Source organism: Felis catus, chromosome E1 (genome assembly GCF_018350175.1).
Source record: "Felis catus isolate Fca126 chromosome E1, F.catus_Fca126_mat1.0, whole genome shotgun sequence".
Taxonomy (NCBI): Eukaryota; Metazoa; Chordata; class Mammalia; order Carnivora; family Felidae; genus Felis; species Felis catus.
Genome location: NC_058381.1, coordinates 3,444,670 through 3,471,727, shown reverse-complemented (window position 1 = coordinate 3,471,727; position 27,058 = coordinate 3,444,670). Strand labels below are relative to the sequence as shown.

General features: G+C 52.4%; 2 protein-coding genes across 4 annotated transcripts in view; both read left to right on the top strand.

Annotated features, from left to right (window-relative positions):
* The window catches only part of PIK3R6 (phosphoinositide-3-kinase regulatory subunit 6), a 61,147-nt gene extending 40,010 nt beyond the window's left edge, over positions 1-21,137 (top strand). For all 3 annotated transcript variants that reach the window (XM_023243588.2, XM_045044500.1, XM_023243589.2), the window contains 7 exons: positions 2,877-2,987; positions 4,799-4,886; positions 5,167-5,237; positions 5,725-5,815; positions 7,409-7,524; positions 19,756-19,868; positions 20,443-21,137. In XM_023243588.2, coding sequence (XP_023099356.2) covers positions 2,877-2,987; positions 4,799-4,886; positions 5,167-5,237; positions 5,725-5,815; positions 7,409-7,524; positions 19,756-19,868; positions 20,443-20,596 — 744 coding nt within the window. In that variant the 3' untranslated portion in view covers positions 20,597-21,137. The remainder of the gene's footprint in view (positions 1-2,876; positions 2,988-4,798; positions 4,887-5,166; positions 5,238-5,724; positions 5,816-7,408; positions 7,525-19,755; positions 19,869-20,442) is intronic.
* Positions 21,138-23,460: 2,323 nt separating this feature from the next.
* On the top strand, positions 23,461-25,602 carry MFSD6L (major facilitator superfamily domain containing 6 like). Its single transcript, XM_003996281.6, has one exon. It carries the CDS (start codon positions 23,553-23,555, stop codon positions 25,314-25,316), a length of 1,764 nt encoding a protein of 587 aa, XP_003996330.5. The 5' UTR covers positions 23,461-23,552; the 3' UTR covers positions 25,317-25,602.
* Positions 25,603-27,058: the final 1,456 nt, after the last annotated feature.

Genomic DNA, 27,058 nt, shown 5'->3' with positions numbered 1-27,058 from the left:
AGCAGTGTTTTCTGACTTACAGAAATTTGATATATTTTTTTCTTTTTTTTTCTTTACTTATTTTTTTAATGTTTATTTATTTATGAGAGACAGAGCATGAGCAGGAGAGGGGCAGAGAGAGAGGGAGACACAGAGTCCGAAGCAGGCTCCAGGCTCCGAGCTGTCAGCACAGAGCCCAATGCGGGGCTCGAACTCACAAACCGTGAGCTATGACCTGAGCCGAAACCAAGAGGCGGACGCTCCACCGACTGAGTCCCCCGGGCGCCCCCAGAAGTTTAATATTTTTATGTCACACTCAGAACTTTTATCCTTTGAGAGACCTGCCTTTGGAGTCCTGCTTTGAAGGTTCTCCTCTGCTGATTAAATTACATCCAAGAGTAGATAAATATTCCCTGATGATTTGCTGTAACTCTTTTAATGCCTCGGTTTTCACATTTAAATTAACGTGCCTGCGACTGGTTTCAGTGCTTTGTGTGAAGCATGCGAATGTCTTTTTTCCAAATGTGTAGCCAGTTGTCCTAAAGCTATTTATAGCACAAGCCATCTTGCCCCATCAGTCTGAAATGCCACTTTTCTCGTTTACTAAATTTTTATTCTTTCTTGTTGATCCATCCATTTCCGGACACATTAGTACTTTCATATTTCAATAGCAGGCAGGATAAACCGACTTCATCACTCTTCTTCCGGAAGATGTTTCAGACTATATCTGTTTCCAGATAAATATTAGAATTTTGTCAAGTTTTTTTTTTATTTTTTTTAATGTTTTTATTTATTTTTGAGACAGAGAGAGACAGAGCATGAACGGGGGAGGGTCAGAGAGAGAGGGAGACACAGAATCTGAAACAGGCTCCAGGCTCTGAGCTGTCAGCACAGAGCCCGACGCGGGGCTCGAACTCACCAACCGCGAGATCATGACCTGAGCCGAAGTCGGGCGCTCAACCAACTGAGCCACCCAGGCGCCCCTGTCAAGTTTTTTTTTTTTAATCCACCCCCCCCCCCCCCCCCCCGCCACCTTGGGATTTTGATTGAAATTTGGAAGAGACTTAGCCTCTTTAGCATGTTAAGTTACTCCCTGTGGGAGCACGGGATTTATCTTTATTTACAAAAGTCTTGTATGTCCCTCAGGATAGCTACACTTTTAGCACGTTTTTCTTGCTGAATCTGCTCCTTACGTTTGATGGCTTTTTTTTTTTTGTAGTTGTGGGTGGTGTCTCTTTCCCCTTATATTTGGGTAGCACTTGCTGTTGTGTGAAGGAGTCTATTGAGTTTAGCTACCTTATTTTCTTTAAGTTTTTGTTTAATGTTCATTTATTTTTGAAAGAGAGTGCAAACAGGGGAGGGGCAGAGAGAGAGGGAGGCACAGAATCCGAAGCAGGCTCCAGGCTCCGAGCCATCAGCACAGAGCCCGATGCGGGGCTCGAACCCACGAACTGCGAGAGCATGACCTGAGCTGAAGTTTGACACTTAACTGACCGAGCCCCCCCAAATACTCCTAGGTACCTTATGTTCTAAGTTGACACTTTACTGAGATCTTTGTGTCATTTTATTGCCTGATTGTTTGGGGTTCTTTCTTATACCTTCTAATAAAAATGTAGGGGGGGCCTGTTTCCTGAATTATTGCTTACCCGAAAAGCGTCTTTGTGCATACACAGAAGACTGGTTACCTGAGTACTGAAATACCTTTTCCTCAAAACTTGGAGGTTATCAGGGGCGCCTGGGTGGTTCAGTCGGTTGAGCATCTGACTCTTGATTTTGGCTCAGGTCATGATCTCATGGTTTGTGGGTTCGAGCCCTGCATCGGGCTCTGTGCTTACAGTGCAGAGCCTGCTTGAGATTCATTCTCTCTCTCTCTCTCTCTCTCTCTCTCTCACGCTTTCTCTCCGCCCCTGCTTTGCTCCTGCTCATTCTATCTCCCCCAAAATAAAAACACTTGGGGCAGCTGGGTGGCTCAGTCGGTTGAGCGTCCAACTTCAGCTCAGGTCATGATCTCATGGCTTGTGAGTTCGAGCCCCGCGTCGGGCTCTGCGCTGACAGCTCGGAGCCTGGAGCCTGCTTCGGATTCTGCGTCTCCCTCTCTCTCTTCCCCTCCCCTGCTTATGCTTTCTCTCTCTCTCTCTCTCTCTCTCTCTCTCTCTCTCTCTCTCTCTCAGAAATAAATAAACATGAAAACATTTTTTAATCAATAAATAAGACTTGGAGGCTGTTAGGGGAGGAACATCTGATGCGGGTCTCACTTCTGCTCTTTGGTTGGTACCTTTTTTCCAGCCCCCATGCCAGGACACATGTAGAAATCAGGGTTCCCCCTGCTTGCTTTGCCCTAATAATTAGCAGTTTGTATGGCCCCCACACTTAGTCCAAACGCAGTTTCCACATGAAGAGACTGGAAACAGTGTAAGAGATACATAGATAGATTGATCGATCGATTGATAGATAATGATATAATACTTGAATACGACAAGAGCTAAAGGAGACCGCAAATCACCTCGCCTCTCGGGCCCAAGGTCACCTGGCCAGTGAACGCCTAATCCAAACCTGGAACTCAGTTCAGCCCCTGTGATCATTGGCTATGTTCTCAAGCATCTGGTCCTTACCCCAAGCGTCCATCTCCTTCCCTTCCAGCTAGAGGCGCCCCCTGTGTCTTTGTGCAAAGTGGAATGCATCGGAGGCCCTGGGGGGCCGGGACCCTGGACAGGTATATCTGCCTGAGGAGTAGACATCAAGCGGTCAGCAGGGCCTGGACTGCGTTGAGGGACCAGTTGGGTTTAGTGCCTCACAGAGGGGACACGGGAGCCTTGGAGCTTCTCCGTTCCGAAAACAGCACCTCCCGCCATAGCCCGGAGGGTGGCGGCTGAAGGCCTTCCCTGCCCCCCTCACAGCCTCCCTCCCTGGACACATCCCGGACCGTGGACCCCTTCATCCTGGATGTCATCACCTATTACCTTCGCATGGGCACCCAACCCGTCTACTTCCAGATCTACACAGTCAAGGTAAGTATGGCCCTCCCCCCGCCCCCTGGGACCCCACCGCCAAAACACTCCGGCTCTGGGGAGACACGGGTTAGCAGGGCACACGTCACAGACCCACCCAGACGCTCCTGGCTGCTAACCGTGACTTTCCAATCTTTGGACGAATCGGATAATCATTAACTTCACAGGCATCCGGCCTGAGCAGATAGTACATCTTCGCGTGGAAAGATGCTTTGGGCCTTGACCCCGCGGAGGGCTGGCGATAGGGCTGCTGTGAAAGTTCTCACCAGCAATCGCCTCATCTCAGAAATCCTCAACGCTCACTGTCCAGTCTCTGATCACACACTGCCGCCCCTGCGAGGCCCCCTCCCCTTCTCCCCCCCACCCCTCCGCCCCTGCATCCTCGATTCCCCTCTGTCTCCCCTCCCAGCAAAACCCGAGCCCAGGGCAGCGCTAAAGTGCACCTCAGCTCTTGCTAAGCTCGGGGCCCCTGAGCACCTGCTAAAAAATAAGCCGAAGCCCTCTGGCCGGACACGGACACACCCGCGGTGTCCAGCCTGCTTTCCCTGCCGCAGTGGCTGTTCCCGCCTTCCCTGCTTTCCTTGAGTCCTCACTCTCAGCAAGTGGCTTGGCCACCCACTCCGCTGGGGGGAAAGTGGAGACCATTAGGTGTCCCCAAAGCTTCTGTCCATGCCTACACATGCATGCACACCTCCCCAGCGGACATGAAGCCCCCCCCCCTCCACCAGTTCAGGCAAAACCCCATGATGCATGCCCTTCCGGTCTGTTCCCGCCTCCTCCGGGACCGTCCCCCTCAACCTGAGATTTCGGGAGGCGGCCTCTGCTGCTTCCTCTCTCGTTCCAGATTCTCGTCCCTCACTCTGCATCCCGTGGTGGAAATTTTCTTCATGCCCTTCCCCCTTTTTGACCTAAATGAGGCAGTTAGCTCCTGTTGCTGGTTTCCAAAAGGCAAAACGAAACAACCCAAGTCAAACAAACGGATGGGAGTAAACATCTCAGGCTGGTAAAGGGAGTAAACATCTCAGCCGCGCAAATAAATGGAAAGGTTAGGCATCCCGTCGCTGCCCTGGGGCCCCTGGAGCAGACCTGGGTTTGCGGGTTCTGGCCAGGCCGGCGGTGTGGAGCAGTGCACAGCATGGACAACCGTGGGCAGAGGCTGTTAGAAGGCACTTATAACGTGGCTTGGGGCTCAAGTCAGGTGATTTGGGGGAGAAGCCCCCAAAGCAGGACTGTGCCCTGGCTCAGAAGCTGTCAGGAGGCCGGGAGTGGTTCTGTGGTTGGGCATCTAGATCGTTCTTAATTCTGAGTAATCCTTTGATTGGAAGAATGTCGGGATGGGGCCCGCACACGGTCCTGTTTTGTCCTGTGTTTGTTTGTGACGGTGGCAGGGTCTGCTTCCTGTCTTGACCCATCAGGGTCCCAGGGACGCCCCTCCAGCCCCAGATTTCCAGCCCCAACCCAGAATGGCTCAGCTCCCTCGAGCCCTTCCGTCCTGGCTGGTCTCGCCTTACAAGTCAGGAATGGGGTCCCCCTCTCTGGCCCTTCTGGTGTCCACAAGAGATTTTCTCACACGGCCCCGCCCCTGTGTGAATTGTGTGCCCCGTGCCTTCCGCGTTAGACCGTCGTGGTTGCAGACCGTCGAGGACGGCTTGGGTTCTGATACCAGTGGCTTCCCCTAGTTGTAAATATATTACATCACTGGACACCTGTGGACAGGCAGGTCCGGGAAGTCACTGCCTGGACGGTGGGGGCCCCGGCCGTGCTTCCTTCCAGAAGCTCTCCAACCGTCCACACCTCCTCCCTCCCTCCAGATCTTCAGGGACCTGAGCCAACACCCTGCAGAGGACATTTTTCTCACTGAGCTCAAGGTGAAGATTCAAGACACCAAGCCCCCCAAAGGTGAGCATCCTCCCTTCCCGGAGCTCACTGACGCATCTCCAGCCGAGCCCTGTTTCTGGAACGTCCTCCCGCCTCTCACCTAATGCCCCCCCCACAACTCCACCAAATACCGGGGTGCCCTTGGCTCCTCCAAAGCTTGCCTGGACTGGAACCCTCGAGATGCTTCCTTTCCATCCAAGGAGAGATGCTGTCACAATTCAGCAGCTCCGCTCGGCCTGGGTGAGGCGGGAGGGGCAGGAGCCTCCTACGCGATTCAGCCTCTTCCCTCCTCCTCCCTCAGATGGCTTTTCACCCAGGAGGAGGGGCGCAGCCGAGGGCCCAGGGGCTGAGCTCCACATTTGCTACCAGAAGGTGAGTGGTTCGTGGGGGGCGGGGGGCTGCTCAGGAGGAGGTGGGAGGTACAGGGTTGGAAACAGGCATCAGGGACAGGCTGGTGGGAGCAGACAGAGCCAGAACCTCCTGCCCCAGTTTCCCCAGCCTTTGGAGAGTTTTGCAGGGATGAGCGGATTACCACCGGCCTCGCACGCAGCCAAGGAGGCCACGTGATTTAAGGGACAAGGGGCCTGTCCTGTTGCTCGAGGATGCCTTCCTCCCTAGCTGGCCAGATGCTTGAACTGATGGCATGGGAGACGTGTCCCTTCGGGCCTGGGAGGCTGACTGTGCTCCCTGGGGCCAAGAGTGCTCTCCGCCTCTCCCCGCCAGCCCCGCCTTGGACATTGGTGACTCGGACAAGAATCTCAGTCAGGGCAGGGGTGGGAAGCAGGACTGTTGACACGAGGGTGCCCGGGGGGACAGGGATGTTCTGAGGACCCCCTTGGTGCCCGCATCCCCTCTCCAGGCCCTGCTCAGCCACCGGGCCCAAGAGGTCGCCGTTTCCCTGCGGGCCACTGGGCTGGTCCTGAAGACCTTTGCAGCCAGTGACACTGAAGGTAAAGAGCTGGAGAGAGAAGGCACGAGAAGGGGAGGGGTGGGGGGAGAAGGAAAAAGGGGCGAGTGACGGTTGATGAGTTGACCCAGAGGAATCGGGCCTCCCACCCAATCCTGAGGTCGTGCAGGGCTGAGCACCGGGGGCCCGGGTGCGGCATGGTATCTGCCCTCACCATCGGGGGGACGTGCGACAGCATTGGCCTCGGTCCTGCCCTGCAGCTGGAAGGCAGAGGGGCCACACGGAGGGGGTCCTGCCGCCCTCCTGCCTGTGTTGCGTCTGGAGATGTTTTCTTCTGAATGTCACTCCACCGGGGGCAGGTAATCCCCAGTTCACCAAAGGCACCACCGGCCCAAACTCTCTAATTGTAGCTAATTACCTAATAATAGCTATGTGTCTAATAGATAATAAGATAGTTTACCTAACGCTCCAAATCTAAAATAGAGATGTTAAAAAGATACCAATGTAAATGCCGAGAGTGAAGGATAATCGTGAGCTGTTCCGTTAGCCCCCTGGTCTTCTGGAAGAAAGAAAAGTTCGGTGATGTGAGTGAGGACGTCACCGAACCCATTGATCAGAGGCCGGGTAATGTTCTGTGTCAAACACATTGACTCTCCGAATCCTGTGAGATCGGCGTCATTAATACCAGCCGCTTTTTACTGGAGACGTAACTGAAGGCGGAGAAATGCTGGAGGCCAGGTCACGTCCGTGAGGAAGGGTCAGAGCCCGGATTCACACCCACGCCGTCCGGGTGCTGGCTTTCAGACGAAGGAAGCAGGGGACCCAGCAAGACCACCTTTATTTGTGCATCTTTTTTTTCTTTAATGTTTAGTTTATTTTTGAGAAAGAGACAGAGACAGAGTGTGAGCAGGGGAGGGGCAGAGAGAGAGGGAGACACAGAATCCGAAGCAGGCTGCAGGCTCCGAGCCATCAGCACAGAGCCCGATGCCGGGCTCCAACTCATGAACCATGAGATCATGACCTGAGCTGAAGTCGGACGCTCAAGCGACTGAGCCCCCCAGGCGCCCCCCACTCGTGCACCCTTAACACCACAAGGGAGACATGTGACCCTGAGGATAGCTCTTAGCCGAGAGGTGGGTCAAGAGCACAGGTTCTGGGTCGGGATGGGGGCTGGCCTCAAGGTCCGGCTTTGCCATTTACCATCTGTGTGACCTTGGGCGAGTTCCTCGTGACCTCTCTACCGGTCCTTTCATTTCTCAAGTGAAGATGAAGTCCTCATTCATGTGCGTCTAGAAAACTATCGTGTTCGCTCTAATTGTTAAGTTGTATTTCCCTCATTTCTTTCACCAGCATCCCCCCACCCGCCCACCCCCACGCTAACTTGCGCTCCTCCCGTTGATCGCGTGCCGAGGGCTTCAAGAAGGGTCCACGGCACCTTCTTCCACGGAAAAGGGGTGCGGGAGGGGGTGCAGAAAGGCATGGGGAGGTGGCTGCCGTGACAGAGGATACCCTGTGGGTCCCCCAGGGAAAGGCAATGGATGTTCAGGAAGGAACTGAAACACGGTCGGGACCAAGGCGCAGTCAGGAAGTTGGGGGGCCCGTTACAGCCACCTGCTTCCCATCTTGTTCCCCCCAGTTTCTGGGCCCGCCCCCGCCCCGCCACCTGCTGTCCCCGTGACAGACCACACGTGCCTGAACGTCAACGTGACGGAGGTCATCAAGTCCTCCAACTTGGCGGGAAGGTCCTTCTCTGTAAGTACTGGGCAGCACGGGATACTCAAACGAGGTAGGTGGCCCGGGCCGGGGTGTTCGGAGAAGGGGAGATGGCTTCTGAGCCTTTGCTGTCGGATTGGGTATTCCCCTTGGAGACAATTTGCTCTCCCCTGGTGTGTGGAGTACCAGGGAGCACTGACTGGTGTAACTGAGGCCCGGGGAGAGTCAAGCCCCCCCTCCCCCCGCTGGCCCTTGAAGGACCGAGGACGGGCCCAGGTCTGGCCTCCCGAGCGCTCCCCAGCAGCCAGACTCCTAAGCGGCAACAGCCCAACCTTGAACCACATCGAGCCGGCTCCTTAACCTCATCGCCCCGACCGCTGCCCTTTGCCCTGATTGATACTTATTGATTTGGACTCCCTTATTGATAGAGACCCAGCACCCACCCACTCTCCCCCGTCTCATGGCCTCTCTGGACTTCACTTCCCCACTCAGCTGGGCTGTGGATCCCAGGATTACACCTGAACCCTGTTCTCAGCCCCGCTCCGCTCCCAGGCATCAAGTCGCTACTCAGTCCGTATGCTCAGTGGCTGAGTGCTTCTGGAATAAATCCTGCGTCCATGGGAGCAGACCCCTGCCCTTGTACCCCAACGCCCTTCTCTTGCCTGTCTTCTGGGCTTTTATTCGTTATTCATCTATGCTAGTTCCTTTCCTCCAGCGTGGACCTTCTCTACCACTCCTCCCTCGTGGCCTGGAGACGTGCTCTGGTCTTTTCCATCCTAGTTTTCAGTCTCCCGCCAAAAACTCTCCTCCCCGCTATCATCTGGGTAACACCCTCCCCACTGTGGCAAAGTCGCCTCCGTGGTCGCTGAGACCAAAGCTGTCTTTCTGGTCCTCAATGATTATCTTCCCCTTTAAACATAACGTTTTAGGGGCGCCTGAGGGGCTCAGTCCGTGAAGCGTCAGACTTCGGCTCAGGTCCTGATCTCAGGGTTTGAGATCCCGCGTCGGGCTCTGTGCTGACAGTGGGGAGCCTGCTTGGGATTCTCTGTCTCCCTCTCTCTACCCTCTCCCCTGCTTGCTCTCTCTCTCTCTCTCAAAATAAATCAATAAACTTAAAAAAAAAATAATGTTTTAACCTGTAAAGAAAAGTTCAGTGATTTGGGGGAAATGCAAAAAACAAACAAACAAAAAACAAAACACCCCACAAAGAAGCAAATGTACTTCTAGTCCCATTTTCTAGAAGGAATGACTGTTACTATTTCGAGGTGCAAGCATCCAGCCGGTTTTCTGTATGTCTTTAACTTAATCGATCGCTACGTACTATCAAAGTACGGAGTAAAAACTTGACGTTTCTATTCCAAAATATACTAAGGCTTTGTGAGTCTGCCTGGGCGAGATCTTGTTCATGTCACTAAATATGTTACGGTCGATATTTCTCCTATGATGGCTACATAGGTCCATGTGGTTATTTAACTGATTTGCTTATAATACATTTAGGTGAGTTCTCATGTTTGCGTATTATAAGCAATAATTATATAGTTATTATAATTATAATAATTGTAAGCAATACCGCAAGGAACATGCATAGGGATAAATAGGTACTAAAAATCACAGTTAAACCTTTTTAAAAAATGTCTAAAAGTGAGCTTGCTCAGTCAAATGGCATCCATATGTTAGGACTTTTGATATATTTTGATATATTGCCCTCCATGATGTTTGAGAGGGTCAATTTTGCTGCACAATTAACACGTGGACTAATTTTTTCCTCCTTGTAAATTTGTCAGGATTTTCATTATTTCCATTTGTGTGTCTTTGACTACCAATTAAGTTGAAGAGTTTCTTCTACACAGTGATAATTTCTATTTCTTCATTTGTGTATTTTCTGTTTCTGTTCTCATGTGATGTTACTATTGTGGTCTCTATTTTATGGTATGAGAATATTAACCCCTTATGTCATATTTTTGTAAATATTTATTTATTTTGAGAGAGAGAGAGAGAGAGCAAGGGAGGGGCAGAGAGAAGGACAGAGAGAATCCCAAGCTGACAGTGCGGAGCCTGATGCAGGGGTCGATCTCACAAACCATGAGGTCATGACCTGAGCAGACAGGAGTCGGGTGCTTAACTGACTGAGCCACCAAACGCCCTTGTCACGTGTTTTAAGAAATATTTTTTTTCTGAAGTTTGTCTTTTAGTGTTATGGGTTTGTTTCTTTGTTTTTTTTTTTACCTAAAATAGATTTATATTTTGATGAAGCAAAAACTACCAGTTACTTTCCTTTGATTTCCGCCCCTGCTATGATCACACATTAAAGGCACCTGATTCTTCTTCAAACATTATGTTTCATCAAGTTAAAGAGAGACCATAATTGTACACACCGCTCAGAAGGAGACAATGCTTCCTGAAGGACAAGCAATGCTTTCCTATCACCTGGGTTGCAAAATAGTTCCTAATTTCAGAGATGTTAAAACATGCGGGTGGGGAGAGAATCAATGCAAATGAGGGGCGTCTGGGTGGCTCAGTCAGTTAAGTGTCTGACTTCAGCTCAGGTCATGATCTTACAGTTCGTGGGGTCAAGCCCCACATCAGGCTCTCTGCTGTTAGCACAGATCCTCTCTCTCTCCCCCTCTCTCTCTCTGCCCTTACCCTCTTTTTCAAAATAAATAAATAAACATTAAAAAAATAAGAATCAAAATGACACGCTTATTCCTTTAATAATACAGCTTTTGGGGCGCCTGGGTGGCGCAGCCGGTTAAGCGTCCGACTTCAGCCAGGTCGCGATCTCGCGGTCCGCGAGTTCGAGCCCCGCGTCAGGCTCTGGGCTGATGGCTCAGAGCCTGGAGCCTGTTTCCGATTCTGTGTCTCCGTCTCTCTCTGCCCCTCCCCCGTTCATGCTCTGTCTCTCTCTGTCCCAAAAATAAATAAACGTTGAAAAAATATTAAAAAATAATAATAATACAGCTTTTTTCCTTCTTAGGTTTCTTTGCTCATTTTATTTATTTTTTTTCTTTGCTCATTTTAAAGATTTTCACTTTATAGTCTGATGTATATAATTACATTATCTGTACTTATCAGGAGTTTAATCCCTGCGTTTACTGGGTCCACTGAACCCGTGGCAGCTTAATTCTTTGTATGTTTCCTCAACTGGAGGTGTGTTTTCCAGGTGTGTTTCCTACCTGTTGGGGCTTTGTCTGTGGGAAATCTGGGTGGAAAACGCGACCTTCTAGAGAAATTCTGTATTTGCCTTAGCCACGGGCCCCCGGGATATTATCAGCCCAAGCCCATATTTTGAGTTAATTTCTTGGCTCAGAAATTCCCAGACCCCAGATCCACCTAAGGACAGACTTGTGGCTAAGAATTCCCAGGGAATATTTGTCCTCCTCATTCATAGCACAGGCTGCAATTTTTTTTTCTAATAGAGTGTGTTGCTGAGAGCATAGTGTTCAAGAGTCCTTGGGCGGGGGGCGGGGGGGATCTCAGTTCCCACTCCCTGCCTCATATGAGCCCATGGTTGTCCCCCGCACCCATGGCTATTGACACCCAAGCCCCTTGATTCCTGAGATTACTAAATTCCCCCGAGACAACCAAAGCCTCTGACCCACACAACTTCAACTTTAGGATTTATGGCATTAGCCTCACTGCCCGGTCCATGATCAATTTTTAAATATCCTGTGATAACTGAAGAGAGACACGTGTGTTTTTTTGTCTACAGAATGCAAAATATGGCATATAATTATTAGGTCAGACACACCATATTACTCTAATCTGCAATTAAACATTTTTTTTTTGTCTACTTCATCTATCCAAAATAGGAAAGGTTGGTCCACATTCCCAGTATGGCTTTGATTTTGTCAATGGGATCTCAGTTTGTTCAAACCTGAATGTTCTAGTTTCTGGCACTGCTGCTGAAAAATATGATAACTTCTTGTGCTGTTCCTTTCTCTCCCTTTCTAGAAGCTTCTGAGGCTTCATTTCATCAAAGGTTCTGGAATATCACAAGCATATGCCTTGGTGGAATCGTTTTCATTCATTATTGTGGATCTTTAAATTTTTTTTAATGTTTTTATTTATTTTTGAAAGAGAGAGACAGAGCATGAGTGGGGGAGGAGCAGAGAGGGAGGGAGACACAGAACCAGAAGCAGGTTCCAGGCTCTGAGCTGTCAGTACAGAGCCCGATGCGGAGCTCGAACTCATAAACTGTGAGATCATGACCTGAGCTGAAGCCAGACGCTCAACCGACTGAGCCACCCAGGCACCCCGTTATTGTGGATCTTTAAAAGACATCATCTAGGGGCACCTGGGTGGCTCAGTCGGTTAAGCATCCGACTTTGGCTCAGGTCATGATCTCACAGCTCGTGAGTTCAAGCCCCGTCTGCGTCAGGCTCTGTGCTAGCAGCTCAGAGCCTGGAGCCTGCTTCATGTTCTGTGTCTCCCTCTCGCTCTCTGCCCCTCCCCCGCTCATGCTGTCTCTCTCTGTCTCTCAAAAATAAACAAACATTTAAAAAATTAAAAAAAAAAAAGACATCATCTAATCTGGAGACACATCTTTTGGTGCTAACATATTTTCTAATGTACTTTTTAAAAATTATTTCCTTCCTCTGTTTCTTTGTTATTTCTTTCTGGAACTACAGAGAGCTGGGTGTTAGATCTCCTAGAGGGATACTTTGATTTTCTAATCTTTTCTGTCTCACCATCCTTCTCTTTCCTTTCTTCAAGTTTTGAGAGTTTTCTTCAAATTCACTTACTGAATGTTTAAACTTCAAGATTTTTTTCTTGTTTTCTGATTTTTTTTTTTTTAAGATTTTATTTTTAAGTAATTTCTATACCCAACGTGGGGCTCAGGCTCAAACTCACAACCCTAAGATCAAGAGTCGCACTCTCTACCAGCTGAGCTGGCCAGGCGCCCCTCTGGTTATTCATTTTTAATATCATTTGATTCTTGTGTCATCGATGCAGTATCTGCTTTCTCTGAAGATATTAATTAACTGTGGTTTATTTGAAATTTTCTTCTTCCCCCTACATTGTATTTATTTCCTGTAAATTCCTTCTGTTTGTTTGGGTCTCTCTTCTTTCTTTCTTCATTTTATTAGTATTCTTTTTAACATTAAATGGTGTCTCCAAAAATCTGGTGATCCTTGGCTGATGTTCAAATTTAAGAGTGGGGCACTAGGGGAACCTGGCTGGGTCAGTCAGAAGACCCTACAACTCTTGATCTCTGGATCATGAGTTCAAGCCCCACGTTGGGTGTAGAGATTGCTAAAAATAAATAAATAAACTTCCAAAAAAAGATTGGGGGAGGGGGAAAAGACTGAGGTACTAAAAAGTTGAGTCAACGGTGGGCATTCCGAAGGCCATAGACCTTTCCATGGGGGAAACCCAAATGTCAGTATGTTCAAGTCTCATTGTGAGGACAGTCTTGTTTTCCCAGAAAAGGGTCCTTCAGACTCTTGCCTTGGGGGCTAAAGGGGAGTAGGCCTGCTGGTGTCTGTACTCTGGGGCTGGGCCAGGCAAGGGGATTAGGGGTCCTACCATTCAGTGAGCAGACATTCATGTAGCCCATCTACCCGGACAACAGTACATGGATGGTGTTCACACCGTCCTCCTCCAACTGTGGTGTCCCCAAGTCCAGAGTCTCTCTGGTCCATCTTCTGTGGTGTCTGTGGCAGCGGGAGAGTTTCATTGCTTGGCTGCTCAGGCTGGAAGTGGGCACTTGAAACTATCTAACCATTCCTTGTAGAACTTACAGTGTGTTCCCTTTATTCGGGCTCTATCTCATCACCACTATCTGAGGGATATGCGGCCTCCCGTTCAGAAGCTTTCCAGAGTTTTGATCCTTGTGTTGGACCTTCCTCCCTCTGTCCTTAAATGTCATGCTTTAGGGCTTTGGGTGTCTTCTAGTTTCATGAAAAACACACCTGTTTTTTTGTTTGTTTGTTTGTTTTTTAATTTACATCCAAGTTAGTTAGCATATAGTACTATAATGATTTCAGAAGTAGAATCCAGTGATTCACCCTCTATGTATAACATTCAGTGCTCATCCCAACAAGTGTCTTCCCTAATGCTCCTCCCCCATTTAGCCCATCCCCCCACCCACAACTCCGCCAGCAACCCTCAGTTTGTTCTCTGTATGTAAGAGTCTCTTATGTTTTGTCCCCCTCCTTGTTTTTATATTATTTTTGCTTCCCTTCCCTTATGTTCATCTGTTTTGTGTCTTATCACAAAATAGGAGTGAAGTCCTATGATATTTGTCTTTTCTCTGACTGACCGATTTCACTTAGCATAATACCCTCTAGTTACATCCATGTAGTTGCAAATGGCAAGATATCATTCTTTTTGATCACCAAGTAATATTCCATTATATGTATATACCACATCTTCTTTATCCATTCATCCATCGATGGACATTCTGCAGCTCCTTGTTTTGAGGCAAATTATAAGAGGCAAGGAAAAAGAAAATATACACTCTGCCATTTTGAAACCAGAAATCCTCATCCCTTTATTTAAAAAAATTTTTTTAAGTTTACTTGTTTACTTTGAGAGCACAAGAGAGTGAGCAGAGGAGGGGTAGAGAGAGAAGGAGAGAGAGGATCCCAAGCAACCTCCACACTGTCAGCACAGAGCCTGATGTGGGGTTCGAACCCATGTGTGAGATCATGACCTGAGCCAAAATCTAAAGCTGGATGCTTAATGGACTGAGCCATCCAGGCACCCCATCCTTCACTTTTATTTTTTTATTATTTTTTTTCATCCTTCACTTTTAAAACATTTTTATTTTATTTTAGATATGCCTCTTGTAAATAGCATACAGTTGGATTTTGTTCTGACTCAGTCTGAAAGTCTGTGCTTTTTACAATTTATAGTTTAATCCATCAACACTAATTTTACGCACTATTTGATCTTTTTCTGCTGTCTTTTTCTGTTGTGCTTTCTGATTTTTGTAATGCTTTCGCTGTTTGGGGGGAGGGAGGGACTTAAGCTCTGTTAGCTTATATTCCCCCTCTGACAATTTGCAAGCTATATATGCTATTTTTTCTGTCATGATTACCTTTAAATTGAAAAAATATATATTTAAAGTCCCACTTATATGTTGATATGCCAATAAAGCTGGCTTCCAACACTGTCATAGGCAATTTTTCTAGGTTTTTATTCCTTTGATCAATTATTTAAATTAATTACTTAATTTATTTATTGGAGAGGAGAGAAAGAGAAAGAGAGAGAGCATGAGCAGGGGAGAGGCAGAGAGAGAGAGAATCCTAAGCAGACTCCACATATCAGCGCAGAGCTCAATGTGGGGCTGGAACCCATGAACCATTGCAATCACGACCTGAGCCGAAACCACGAGTCGGGCGCTCAACCAACTGAGCCACCCAGTTGCCCCCATTTTGATCAATTTTTAATGAGTTCCACCACCAGAACTGATGCCCTATTCTCCGAGTCTTTAAATTCCCTAAATCTGTGAATTTGGAGACACCACTTTCTCAAAGTTCTACATATCTGACCATGACTCTTTGGCCTCTTTCCCTGGGCTCTTTTTCCTAAACCAGTTTCTTAAATAGCTACTGTTCTCAACTTCCATCCATGGCCCACTTCTTTTCTCATTCCCTGGACCAGCTAACCCACATGTGTGGTCTGAGTCCAATGTGTTAAGGACTCCCAAATCTGTATCTCCTGTTCTGATAGTCATGCCCTGAGTTTCCAACCCTACACTCAACTCAGCATGAACTGGATGTCCCACAACTCCCCAAACACAAGATATTCAAAACCAAAGCCAGGGGGCGCCTGGGTGGCTCAGTTGGTTGAGCATCCGACTTTGGCTCAGGTCTTGACCTCACGGTCCGGTCCGTGAGTTCGAGCCCCGTGTCGGGCCCTGTGCTGACAGCTCAGAGCCTGGAACCTGTTTCGGATTCTGTGTCTCCCTCTCTCTCTGACCTCCCCCGGTCATGCTCTGTCTCTCTCTCTCTTTGGAAAATAAATAAACATAAAAAAAAAAAAAAAAGCCAGGACTTTGGCTAAGAGCTCTCCAGAGTCGGACCAAGGCTGCTTGGGTGCGGAACTCGGTTCTGCCATTTACCAGCTATGTGACTTCAGGCAAGTTAATCAGGCTGCCTATGTCTCAATCTCATCATCTGTAAATGGGGATGATAATAATAGTATTGATAATAGATTATAGATACTATAATAGATAGGTAATAATAAGAGTAGATAATATAATAATAACATAAAATAGACCTTACCCAGTTGTTGTGGGGAAGGAATGATTATCACATGTAAAGTTCTCAGAAGAGTGTGGGACCAAGAAAGAGCTGTATATGTGCTAAGAATGATTTTCTTTTCTTTTTTTTTTTTTAATTTTTTTTTCAACGTTTATTTATTTTTGGGACAGAGAGAGACAGAGCATGAACGGGGGAGGGGCAGAGAGAGAGGGAGACACAGAATCGGAAACAGGCTCCAGGCTCCCAGCCATCAGCCCAGAGCCCGACGCGGGGCTCGAACTCGCGGACCGTGAGATCGTGACCTGGCTGAAGTTGGATGCTTAACCGACTGCGCCACCCAGGCGCCCCAAGAATGATTTTCCTGTTATTTCTCCCCGCTATGGCCGGCCTCTTATTTAATGGTACCGTCATTAACCCATCACCTCTGCCAGGATTCTGGGGGTCCCCTCAGATGCCTCGTCTCCCTCACTTTCCCCTGTCCTGCTGGTTTTCTCTCTTAACACTTCTCGAACTTTCTCCTTCTCCTCATCTCCCTCCTTTGGAGCCACTTAGGTTGACAAACCACGCGAATTTGCCCGGGACTCAGGACTGCTTCCTGGGGTGCGCGGCCTTCTGTGCTAACTCCCGGAGAGCCCCCGGCACACCAGGACAGGTTTGGTCACCCTCGGTCCAGACCTCCACCATCCCCTTTTGCGGGACAAACACAGTAGCCTCCTCGCTGATGCCACCGCAATGCTCCTTAAGCCCACCTCCACATCTCCGCCTGAGCGGTATTTCTAAACGAGGGGCACCTGGGTGGCTCCGTTGGTTAAGCGACCAACTCTGATTTTAGCTCCGATCATCGCCTCACCGTTGTGAGTTCAAGCCCCAAGTGGGGCTCTGCGCTGACAGCACGGAGCCTGCTGGGGATGCTCTCTCTCTCTCTCTCTCTCTCTCTGCCCCTCCCCTGCTCATGCTCTCTCTCTCTCTCTCTCTCTCTCTCTCTCTCTCTCTCTCTCTCTCTCTCTCAAGATAAAGAAATAAACTTAAACCAATAAAATAAAACTCGGACCTGCCTATGCTTAAAACCCCTCTGTCATTTCCCAAGCTGTATGACTGAAGGGCAGGAAAGTTCTTCAGTGTTGCATAGCATGGCTCCCTTCGGCTCCATAAGCAACTCCGCCCTGTGTCTGCAGACCCTTTGCCGCACAGCACGTGCGTAAGTCCCTGCAGACACACCTCTGTGTCCTGCTCGTGCGCCGTGCCTGGTCCGAAACCTGTTCCTACCTTTCTCTTCCCCGTCCTCTTTCCATAGCTCGTATTTCTCCTTCAAAAGGAAACTCAGGGGTCCTCTCCTCCAGGAGGCCCTCCCTGATGCTCACCCCTCCCCCCCCCTCCTGGGTAAGCTAGGTGCCCCTTCTCTGTGCGCCCACACGGCCCTGGGGTCACAGCCATGGGGGCATGGGCAACACTGTAAGGGGCATGATCTCTGTACAGCCATGGACTGTGAGTGCCCTGGTCTCGATCTTCCCCATCCTTCCCAGCACTCAGTGCAGCTGTCTGGCCCCCGGTAGGTGCTCTCTGCTGAGCCCTTTAGTCTGTCCCCGCGTCTCCAGGACCTCATCCCTAACCCGCATGCGCGCATTTTCTCTGCGCCAACAGGTCTACCGTAGGAGAGCTCTGATTGGCTGAGAGGTCACGTGTGCTGAGGGGACACCTCCTTCCTATTGGACAGCTCTGTACCTAAGCCTCAAGTAGGCTGCAAGGTGGCCCCGTTTACACTCCTGTATTTCCTCTTCCCAAGTCCGTTCCCTACAAGGGTTTCTTTTTCTTTAAGTTTTGGTTTTGTTTTTGTTTTTTTAAGAGAGAGCAGGCGAGGGAGGAACAGAGAGAGAATCCCAAGCAGGCTCTGAGCTGTCAGTGCAGAGCCCCACTCGGGGTTTGGACTCACAAACAGTGACATCATGACCTGAGCCGAAATCGGGAAGTCCCACACTTAACCGACCGAGCCACCCAGGCACCCCTAACAGTTCCTATGTCTCATGACCTCTTGAAACAACCTGCCTGGAGGCTTTTTGAGACTCTAAACTTACCACCCCTTCGTGTTTCCTTTTACCCCCGCACTGACTTGCTGGAGGAAGCGCCAGGTGCTTTGCTTTGCTCCTGGAACCCAGGCGGGTCAGTTATGTGTTCTGCACGAACGGCTAGACGAACACCGCGTGGTAGGGGAGCTTGGCGGTGAGCTGGAGCGAGGGCGTTCTCCGCTTGGAGAACAGCAGGGCAAGGGCACTGTGGCTGGATTGGTGAGTTTAAGGGGCAGCAATGAGACTCACTGGGCTGGCTGGGAAGTTTGACAGAGGAAAGCGGTGGGAAATGAGGCAGGAATGGTAGAATTGGGGCTTTGGGGGCACGGGAGGCAGGAAGCCCCTGACAGTGAACCGTGAATAGCAGCATTTTGCTCAGCCCCTAACGAGCTGAGGCTGAGACCTTTTGCAATACGGAGTCTCGCCCTTTCAACGCATCCACAGAATGAAATCCAAAAGCCCCGTGGTCGTCACAGGGCCAAAGCCAGGCAGGGTCGGGTGTGGGGAGGCACGCAGACCACAAGGGGGAAATGAAGGCCTCTGTGTGCACGGCGGGCAGGTGGAAGGAGGCCCGGAGACCGCCGCCGGCTATCTGGGGGGCAAGGTCAGGCAGGCCCAGATCCTGCTGGGAGATACCTAGAACAGCCTGACGCAGAGAAAGAGCACTGAGTGGGGAGTCAGGGAGCTGGTTCCCACGCCTACTACTGTGAAAGCTTCAGAAGGGCACGGTCAATCCCTCCAGACCTCAGTCTTCGCCCTCACCAGCTGGGGTCAGTTCAAGCGGGGTCCCCGAAGCCATCGTAATGCATCTGGCTTTCCCCACCCCCCGGCCCACGCAGGAATTTAGCCTCCCTGCAGTCTCTCCAGATACTTCTGGAAGGCCACGGATGACATCCCAATGCTCATGGTTGTCCAACTAGCATCCTGGTCAGTGTCCTACCCCCACTCCGACGAATGTTCGGCCGAAATGCCCAGACGTGCCTGACTCCCCACCCCCACCCCCACCTCCACCCAGTTTCGGCTCCTGCTTGTACCTCTGCTCTCACACAGGGAAAAGCTGGATCAGCTCCGTGGTCCCCATCCTGCCTGCAAAAGGGAGTTTGTTAAAGATGCCTGTGCCTGGGCTCAAGTCCAGACCACGTCAGTAGGAATCTCTAATGTTGTTTTGGAAAGGTGATTTCCAGGGTTGAGAGTTCTTGAGCAAGATGAACTCTAGAGGTCCAGAATGTTGGGGGGGGGGACAAGCCCCCCAAAGCTGCTGTCTGCATGTAGAGTGGGCCAGCCACCCGGAAAGTCCCTCTGAAGGCCCCACCTGGAACGCAAGATGCTCCCAATCCTCTCCCGAGAGGTCCCCTCCCTCCGGGCAGCCCCTCGGGTCAGGGGATTAGAGCCTGCTGGCTGCTTTCCTTTGGTCCTGGGTACTTTCTAGAGAAGCCACGCAGGGCTTTGGAGCATAGAAGGCAGGAAGCCCTTTGCCCCAGGTTTCCTGTGCAGGGAATAGATGCCTTCCCACCTGTGCCTGGTCCCTAGACAGTTCCATGGTGCAAACAGATACAGGGCTGGTCTGCGTCATGAGGGTAGGTGGCCGCTTCCTAGACCGTCTATCTCGGCCCCAGGGAAATCATTTCGTATGTAATTCAACTCTGAGGACAGCGGTCAGGACTCCTAAAATCCCTGAAATATTCCCCACCCCCACCCCCACCCGCCAAAATTGCACATGTAACATACACGCCCGTTCTATGGAGGTCTCAGGTACCTTGATAACTTGGCAAGATCTAGGTTGTCGAAATTTAGGACAACTGCAGAAATGACAAGACACCTGGGGGCCGGGGCAGCCCAGACACAGTTTCTGCAGAATACTGTCACTGCTCCAAGTCACTTGCAGGAAGAGAGTTGGGGACCCCGTGCACTGAACAAAGACACCGGAGAGGGTAGGAGGTGTTGGCAAGGCCATCTGTCACGAAGGTGACACTCACACGAGCTCTCTTTGTTTGCAGATGGTGACAAACACCTTCCGGACGGCCAACATCCAGATCCAGAGCCAGGACCAGAGGCTCCTGACGCTGCTCCTGGACAAGGACAGTCGGCGAGCGTTCAAGGACGTGGTCAGGTGAGGCCGGGCCTCGCCACCCCTGCGTGCCCCACGGGGCACACGTGAGCGGCGGCCGGCCCCTCCTATCTCCTGCCTCTAGCCCGGGACACCTGTCGCAGGCAGACCCTGTGGCGGGCAGGTGTCCCTGGTGGGATGGACTGAGGCCACTGCCCTGTGACTTCCTATGAATCCAGGGAGAAGAACTAATGAATGGCTGACTCTGGTCAGCCCCTGCTATTTAGGTTTCCGGAGATTCCTCTACATACACTCGGCCCGCGGCCACAGATCTGACCCCCTGTGTCGGCACAGTCCCTCCCACAAAGGTTAACCTGGGGCTGCTTAGAGGTTTCCCCTGGGGCGGTGTATTTGGGTAAGGAAGGCATACACCGAGTGACTGCGCAGGCACGCCTCCTCTCTCGGTGTCCACCCCCCCCAACCCCGCCCAGGATGCTCTTTCCTTGTCCTGACTCCCTCCTCTCTCCATGAGGGCTCCTCTGTATAATCTATAATAGAGGGTCTACCTTCAAAACCCCCCCGGGGAAGATTTGACCCCAGAGATGGGTCTCCTGAGCTGGCCTCTCTCCACCCACAGATTCGAGGTCTCTCCCTGCCCAGAGCCATGTTCCGAGGCCCACAAGTCCGAGGCGTCACAGCTCGGTTCACACGGGCAGGAGGTGGAAGGGACCAAAGCCAAGCCCAAGCCCCTTCTAATGCCCATCAACACGTTCTCCGGCATCGTCCAGTGAGCCCGCAGGGGCAGCAGAAGCGCCGAGTCTGAGAGCCCAGGCCCAAGAGTACGGATACACTACCCCACCAGCCTCCAAACACTCACACCGGCCGCCGGAACGAGGCCTGACTGCCCTGGGTGGCTTCTGGCTGTGAGTAGGAGCCAGCGAGTGACCGGAGCATAGGGCGCTTACTGGGCCGTGGCAGGTGATGGAGCAGGGCCCACACACAGGCCCCAGGAAGGTCCCAGCAAAGCTGCACACACGCAAGCAAGACCCGGCTCCGTGCACAAATGTCCACGCCTCCACTGATCTTCAATTCCCAAGATCCCCCCTCGGCCCTTAAACCGCCCCCAGTGAGAGATGCTCCATCGGCCAGGGCTCTGTGGCCTGGGGGGGGGGGGGAGGGTGGGGGATGGGAAGCAGGCAAAGATAATTGCAGCCTCTCCCTTCCGAGAGTGTTCCTTTTCTTCCTTCCAGCCACCTCCTCGTCCTGCATTCCCAGGCAGGTGTCTCTCCCGAGTGAGAGGAAATCGTCAGTTCCAATAAACACACTAAAGTATTTTTGCTTTTATCTAATACCTAGCAACATCTGGATTCAAAAAAAAAATCTTTTCACTGTTTATATTTTAGAGAGAGGGAGCATGAGCGGGGGAGGAGCAGAGAGAGAGAGACACACACAATCCCAAGCAGGCTCCGGGCTCTGAGCTCAGCACAGAGCCCCATGTGGGGCTCGAACTGACAAACCACAAGATCATGACCTGAGCAGAAGTCGGACGCTTAACCGACGGAGCCACCCAGGTGCCCTGAGTTCTAAAACGTGTATCCAGATGCAACATAGGGACGTTCGGTGACACAGGCCAGTTTCTTCACCCTCGGGACTAGGTGTAGGGTGGGAAGAAAAGTAACAGAGGAAACATAAAAGCATGGACTTGAGGTCATGTCTCTTGCCTGGGCAGGGCCCCAGGGGATGGTGGGAGGAGGGGATCCAAGAGTAGAGAGGGAGGCACTTTACTTTTGGCCTCATCGCCCCAGCAGTGGGGGGCAAGTCTGCGAGACCCCTTGCAAGAGGGGCTGCCTGGGGGTCTAGGCAGGTGGGTCCAAGGGACACCAGCATGACAGAGTGCCTTCCAGCTCTGGATCGATGAAGACCAAGGAGTGGATGGATGTGAGCTCTTCCACTGTAGTTGCCCCCCTGCAGAACCCGGGGAGAGAAGGATTAGGGGCAAGCCTGAGACTGAGGGGGTTTCAAACCAGAAATGACCGATATCACTGGATTTGAGTGGGTTTACCTGGAGGTGGCTACGTTTAGTTTCCTGCCGTTGGCGTGACGGATGCTGATTTGTATCAGTTTTGGCATTCGCAATTACTAGGATCTTTAAGTAAACATTTGCGAGTTTACCAGAAGTTCGAATTGGGTGAGGTCTCTGGGCCCCTCCTGCAAGAATCCACCAGCTCACAACGAAAGCAAGTCATAGACCAAAGTCCCCTACACATTCTGACCTGTGTGGGCAAATCGCCACCCCCCTCAACCCCCACCCCAGCCAAATTAGGTGCTCTGAGCAAACCTTGCATGAAAGGGTCACCGAATCAGTAGGCGGACATTGGACCATTTGGGAGTAAAGCCCACAACACCATTTCAAAGGGCCGGACGACCTGACTCTCTAGATTCTTATAAATGCGTGCCCAGAGACGAAAGGCCTCCAGCAAAATGGTAACCAGTCCATGGGACTCAGACACCACTAATGTCATCAGTGAAATTCTGCCAGTATCTATCATGCCAATTAATGAAAACACTTCAGTTGATCTAAGATTGTTGACCTGTTTGTATTTGCTGCCCCAAATGTTAGCTCACCGCCTCTGGGAGGTGTGCCCTCAAATTGGACAACTGAGCTCCCTGAGATGTGGATTGAAACTAACCACTACGGGGCGCCTGGGTGGCGCAGTCGGTTAAGCGTCCGACTTCAGCCAGGTCAGGATCTCGCGGTCCGTGAGTTCGAGCCCCGCGTCGGGCTCTGGGCTGATGGCTCAGAGCCTGGAGCCTGTTTCTGATTCTGTGTCTCCCTCTCTCTCTGCCCCTCCCCCGTTCATGCTCTGTCTCTCTCTGTCCCAAAAATAAATAAATGTTGAAAAGAAAAAAAAAAAAAAAGAAAACTAACCACTACGTACATACTGTTCCAGGGGCCGGGACGGCTGCCTGCGTGGGGGGCAGGGGCCTACCCCCCAAGACCCAGCCCTGCTCTCTGGGGGTTGTCCGCACTGAAGAGACCCGTGTCACCAATAGTGTCTGTCCCCCGGGGGCAGCTGGCATCCAAGGAAACAGCTCTATGCCCTGGTGACGAAAATAGCTGCCTTCCTGGAGTTCTGCCTCTGATGGACCCAGACAAGAAACGACAGAAACACGCGAAATAGAAACCGGTCGTGCGCTGGGTGGTGATGCGTGCTGCGGAGAAAAATAAAGCAGGGGAGGGGAGCGCGAGTCTGCGGAGCGGGTGGGATTTGTCAGTGAGGGTGGACAGGGACGGTCCCTGAGGGTAACAGGTAGGTCCTATCGTGAATCGCATCCCCGCTCCCCGCCCCCCCACCGGCCCCCAGTTTTCCTCGCCTGAAGCGACTCAGAGAACTGACTCAGGTTCTCGGGGGACCCGGGGCCGGCCACCGGCCGCCACCCTCGCTCACGCGCGCACGGCGGGAGGGGCTGCGGGCCCGGCAGGTGCGGCGCGCAGGTGCGCCGGCCCCGCCCCCCAGGTGCGGCGTCAGGGGGCGGGGCTACTTCCGGGGCGGCGGCCGGACGTGGAGGGGGTGGGTGGGCGTGGCGGCCGTTGACCCGGTGACCGCGGCGCCGCCCGAGGCCGGAGGGGGCTCCCCGCTCGCCCCGCGCCCCGCGCCCCCCTCCCGGCCCATGGCCGTGACCCCGCGCCCGCCCCGCGCCCAGCTCCGCCCCCCGCCCGCCCGGGACTGACGGAGCCGGGCAGCCATGAGCGCCAACCCCCAGTGGGACGTCAGCCGGGCTCTGGGGGTGGCCAGGCTCTTCCACCTGGTGTGCGGGGTCCGGGACGCCTGCGTGACTCCGTTCCTGACCCTCTACCTGAGGCAGCTGGGCCTGGCCGCGCCCTGGGTGGGCATCCTGATGGGGACCAAGCACCTGATCGCAGCCTTCTGGGGTCCCTTCTGTGCCTTCCTGGCCAAAAGCTACCAGAAGAGGAGGGTGCTTCTGATGGGCTCGCTGCTCGGCTCGGTGGGGGCCAGCCTGCTGCTGGTCCTGGTGCCGCCGCTGGACAGAGATCTGCGGTCGGGTTCCTGTAACGCCAGCGACGGCGCCACCCCCACCGCGCCGCCACCGGGGGCCGCGCTGACCGGGACCTTCGCCTCGAACCAGCCGCCGGGGGCGCCCAGCCCCGCATCCAAGAGCAGTCCTGGGACCGTGGAGGCCTCTGGCGTGGGGAAAGGACCCGCGGGAAGTGTCCACGAGCCGTCCGGTCATCCTCCTGGCCACGCCGTGGGCTCCGTGGAGGGAGCCAGGACCACGTCCCTAGCTGTCCATCCTGTCACTTCGGGGGTGAAAGCTCCCTCTCGGGAAGGGGCTTTTAAGGTGGGCGGGACCGCCCTCCCTTTGCTTGCTGGAGGTACAGCGCTGGGAAGCCCAGCCAACTGGTCGGCAGCCGAGGGCCACGCCCGGGCCCTTGGCCTGTCCTCGGAAGGGCTGCGGTGGACCTTCTTCCTCTCCCTGGGGTCCGTGGTGTTCTGGGAGCTGCTGACGGCCCCTCTGGAGCAGGTGGCAGACGACAGCCTCTATGAGTACCTGGATTGTGTGGACGCCACGGACCGCTACAGAAGCCTGTGGATCTGGAGGCTGCTGGGCATGTCCACGGGGGCGTGTGGCATCGCAGCCTTGGCGGGACGGCTGGAATGCTCCCTGGTGACAAATGGCCCCCGGGGTGTGTTGCACTTCTATGGCTACTCACTGGTCAGCACGCTGGCTTCACTGGTGAGCATCGCCTTTCCCGTCCCCACGTGCAGGCGGCGGGAGCCCAGCTACAAAACCGTCAAGGCGCTGTCTCTGGTGGCCGGCGACCCCCGCCTCACCCTCCTGGCCCTCACTGTCTTCCTGATAGGAGCCGCCACCAGCACGGTACAGAACTTTCTGTTCTGGCACATGAAGGACCGCGGGAGCAGCGAGCTGGTCATGGGTTTCTCGGTGGCGCTGGGCTGGCTGGGGGAGGTTGCGGTCCATCCGTTCAGAGCGACATTGCTTAGGAAACTGACCAGGGTGGGCACCGTGGGGCTGGGGCTGGGCTGTCTGGCCGGGCAGCTACTCTACTACGCCTTCCTCTGGAACTGGTGGTCCGTCCTCCCCGCTCAGACCTTGAGCGCCATCAGCAGCGGGGCTCTGGGCTGGGCGGTGAAGGCCTCGGTCGAGCACCTGGCCTCTCCCGGAATGAAGAGGCCCCTGAGTGCCATGTTCCAAGGCCACTTTTACGGGGGCGGGTCCAGCCTGGGCAGCTTTGTGGGGGGCTTCGTGGTGATGTCCTTCAGCCTGGCCGTTCTGTACCAGGCCTGCTGCGCGGGCCTGTTGCTCTGGCTGGCCCTGTTCCTGTCCGTCCAGCGGACACTGCCCCAGGAGCAGAGAATCAACTACTCGAAACTGCTGGTCGTGGAGGCCAGCGACACGAGCGACTCTGAGCAGGGGACGGAACGGGACTGGCTCGTGAAGGCCATGAGGGAGGAGCATTCAGGCTAGGAGGACGGAGAGGCAGGTCACGATGCCCTGATCGGGGAAGGTGCCCAAGGCTGGGGGGCGGGGGGGTGGACAAAACTCACCTGCCGAGGACAAGGTCCTGGGGCTGCAGGGCGCCTGGAGAGAGAAAACGAGTGTGTGTGCAGAAGTCCCACGGGATCACCTCGATGCATGATTCTCTTTACTTTTGTGGTAAGGGGAGATTTAACTTTTGGCCGTTCAATCTTTTTTTAAATAATGGAGGAAGAATACATTTGCTAAAAAAAAAAAAAAAAAAAAAAAACAAAAACTCACAAAAATGTGCCCTTAGTGTTCACTTATTCGTTGTATTTTGGTGTGTAAGGTTAGCAAAGAGCTTTACTGGTACTGACCCCAGTGCCATTGATTCCAGCCACACTGGCGTGCTCAAACTGGCAGGTGCCAGGAAAAGCTAAGGGGACCCGCAGGATTCAGTTGGCGGAGGGGGGGCTGCTGGCTTTCGTGAGTCACGTGTGTTCCCGTGGGTCCGGAAAGCACGAGCCTGCGTCCACACGGAGGCTGAGTGATGTGATGGTTTAAGGATCTAGAAGATTATTCGGGGAGGGCGCTAAGAGCAGGTAAGAACGAGAACAAACACCAGAAGTCCGCATCCAGACACAGGCGCCCACACTCACAGCCAGGCTCTTAGGTTTCCGATAAGGGGAGGTGATGGGAAACGTAATATGTGCTGGGGGAGAGCGGACGCAGGTTAGTCCGTTTTCATCCTTACTCTCAAACGTGTGTGTCCCCAGGGGTAGGATCCCTAGAATTGCCTTCCAGACTTCCATCAGAGCAAGGGCAATGTCACGTCTTCGGACGCCTGTCTTACGTGCCGCACCTCGCGAGAGTCCACGGAGATTGTCGGCAGGTGGAAACAGGTGCGGCAGCCCCTGTAGGGTGAGGGTGCCACGGATGGTCCACGCTGTGCCCGTGGGTAGCCACTAGATGGGGTACCTTCTCAAACCCTCCCAACCCCCCAGGATAGGGCCCCTTATTCCAGAAGCCAGACGCCAGAGACCGATTCTTCCACCTTATATAATCAGGTAAGTGCGGGATATCAGATTTAGAAGCGTCTCATTTTACAAATGCAAAAAAAAAAAAAAAAAAGTCTCATAGCTGGAGAAGGGGGGAAACACACAATGGTTCACTGGGTCAGACATGGTTCCAGGGAATTTATTCTCTCAAAATTTTCCCTAAAAAGCTTTAGGGTATCAATAACCAGCAAAAAGTTACCTCTGCCTGGGGCGCCTGGGTGGCTCAGTCGGTTGGGCGTCCGGCTTCAGCTCAGGTCATGAGCTCACAGGCTGTGAGTTCGGGCCCCGCGTCCGGCCCTCAGAGCCTGGAGCCTTTTTTGGATTCTGTGTCTCCCTCTCTCTCTCTCTCTCTGCCCCTCCCCTGCTCATGCTCTGTCTCTCTCTGTCTCAAAAATAAATAAAAACATTTAAAAAATTTTTTAAAAGGGGGGGAAAGGAGGGACATTCAATGTGAAGATTGAAGGCAGCTATCACTTGAAATCTGGGCGGTAGACGGAACTTACTCCGTAGACAGAACACACAGTAATACCAAAATAAAAACTTGACAGGTTTGTTGTCCCTAATGTAAACAAAAGGTAACAGACAAAGTGACCGAGGTGCATACTTGGGGGGGAATAGCAAGAAATAATATCGTTTGTGTAGTGCGGTGCTGACAGGCGAGGCTGGGAAGATATCTTAGGGCCGGGTCACAGA